A 2,000-nucleotide genomic window follows, 5' to 3' on the forward strand; every position below is an offset into this window, starting at 1 on the left:
AACGCACACATCTAAAATCAATACATACAGACACTTTGAGTGGCAGATTGTAATAAAACACATACAGTCCTGTAATATGGCCTGTGCCTGGACGTCCTGTACACTTCTGGTCATCGTCTTCTTCGCTGGTGTCTCATTCTCGCCAGCAGAAATGGGTCGAGTTTGCGCCGCTGCAAACCATAAAAATAGAATAAGACACGGGAGAATATGCCACACAAGCGCATGTCAGCAATCAACGTGCCTGGCATGAGAACGTCAGCATGAACTATCCTCAACGACACTAATGACTACAGTTGAGTATGAAATCATTGTAGGCAGGGCAACTCAACAGCGGGTGAGTATTCCGCTGACCTTAGTTTGACTGCAAGACATCAGAAACTCGGTCGAAACAAGTAGGACAATGTGACAACGTAACGAACCCGGCTCACTACATAAAAAACCCTGGCTTACTACATAAAAAACCTGGCTCACTACATAAAAACCCCGGCTTACTACATAAAAAGCCCTGGCTCAATACAAATAAAAAAACCTGGCTTACTACATAAAAAACCTGGCTCACGACATAAAAAACCCTGGTATACTACATAAAAAAACCTGGCTCACTACATAGAAAAACCTGGCTCACTACGTAAAAAAACCTGGCTTACTACATTAAAAAACCCTGGCTTACTACATAAGAAAAAACCTGGCTGACTACATATAAAAATCCCCCGCAAAATAACAAATTGGAAATAAGACAAAACTAATATGACAAATGGGACAATCAGACTGACCTAGTATGACAAATGGGACAATCAGACTGACCTAGTATGACAAGCGCGTAGGGCAGGGGCATGACAGTACGGACTGCGGCATCAACATATCAACAACCCACCCGACAGACGCACATAGACGAGTGGGGAATGCAACAGGACAGGTAGGTGTAAACAAATGATATACAGGCGCGTATAAGAAACGTTTAGGAGAGTGTTGGGATGTCCCATATAAGGAGCCCAATGAGAAGCTCAATGGTGTGTGAGAGTTAAAAAACCATAGCAACAGTGTGTTGCAGGAGGCTAAGAAAACGTGTGCAACATTGAGTGGCGTCAACTGTATACATGATCGTGACATGTGCATTCAACCAAAGATGTGGAGGAAGGGGCTATGGGAGTGAAAACCCTGAACCCCGAAACCCTAAAACCCTAAACTCTACGGATAGTAAGCTGGTGGCGTTAGAAGTGTGATTGTTCCTCTCACGTCCAGGGTCGACATGTAATGCAATAGTACAATCTTAAAGTTATAGGGTAATGCAATAGTACAGTTTTAAAGTGATAGAGTAATGCAATAGTACAGTTTTAAAGTGATAGAGTAATGCAATAGTACAGTTTTAAAGTGATAGAGTAATGCAATAGTACAGTTTTAAAGTGATAGAGTAATGCAATAGTACAGTTTTAAAGTTATAGTGTAATGCAATAGTACAATACCTGATTGAGATGAGGAATATGACGTGCACATACGCTCCGTAGGAAAGTGGAAATAAAAGCCATATGAAGAGTGTGAATGTGTGACCGTACTTCGTTGGCATGAATTCACAGACTGATCAATATGCAAATGGACAAAACTCACAATCGACATGTAGTGGGATTTAGATTATATATATATATATATATATATATATATATAAAGTACCATATGTGTATCTTCTGCTGTGCACATGTGTGTGCATGTGTGTATCTCTTCCTGTGTGCCCGTGTGCGCATGCGTGTACCTGAGGTGTTTGCTCGTGTAGCTTTGGGTGGTGGTTGTGCTGTGCGTGATGCGGGTGGTCCGTTGGTAGCCCCCTGAGCTTTAGCGGCGGCTGGAGTGTTTGCGGACTCTTGTTTGGCCGCATGTTTGGCTGCCTAAAAAAGAAGATAGGCCGTGAAAAGCATGATGAACGATGCAGAATAACAGACACACCTGTTTACCACAATAAGAAGGCCATTGGAGAGTTAGCGATCTAATCTATATTTTATTTGGAT

At 42.1% G+C, this 2,000-nt stretch overlaps 1 protein-coding gene across 2 annotated transcripts; it reads right to left on the reverse strand.

Annotated features, from left to right (window-relative positions):
- Positions 1-64: 64 nt before the first annotated feature.
- SARC_14952 lies at positions 65-1,880 on the reverse strand (the record flags this gene model as incomplete). Of its 2 annotated transcripts, XM_014290918.1 has the most annotated exons (3): positions 65-170; positions 805-846; positions 1,748-1,880. In XM_014290918.1, coding segments are annotated over 3 exons (281 nt in total), but the record flags the coding sequence as incomplete, so codon positions are not given. The 2 variants fall into 2 exon arrangements, with proteins under 2 accessions (XP_014146393.1, XP_014146392.1); XM_014290917.1 differs by lacking the exon at positions 805-846.
- Between the last annotated feature and the right edge of the window lie 120 nt (positions 1,881-2,000).

Source organism: Sphaeroforma arctica (genome assembly GCF_001186125.1).
Source record: "Sphaeroforma arctica JP610 unplaced genomic scaffold supercont1.5360, whole genome shotgun sequence".
In the NCBI taxonomy this organism is placed as follows: domain Eukaryota; class Ichthyosporea; order Ichthyophonida; genus Sphaeroforma; species Sphaeroforma arctica.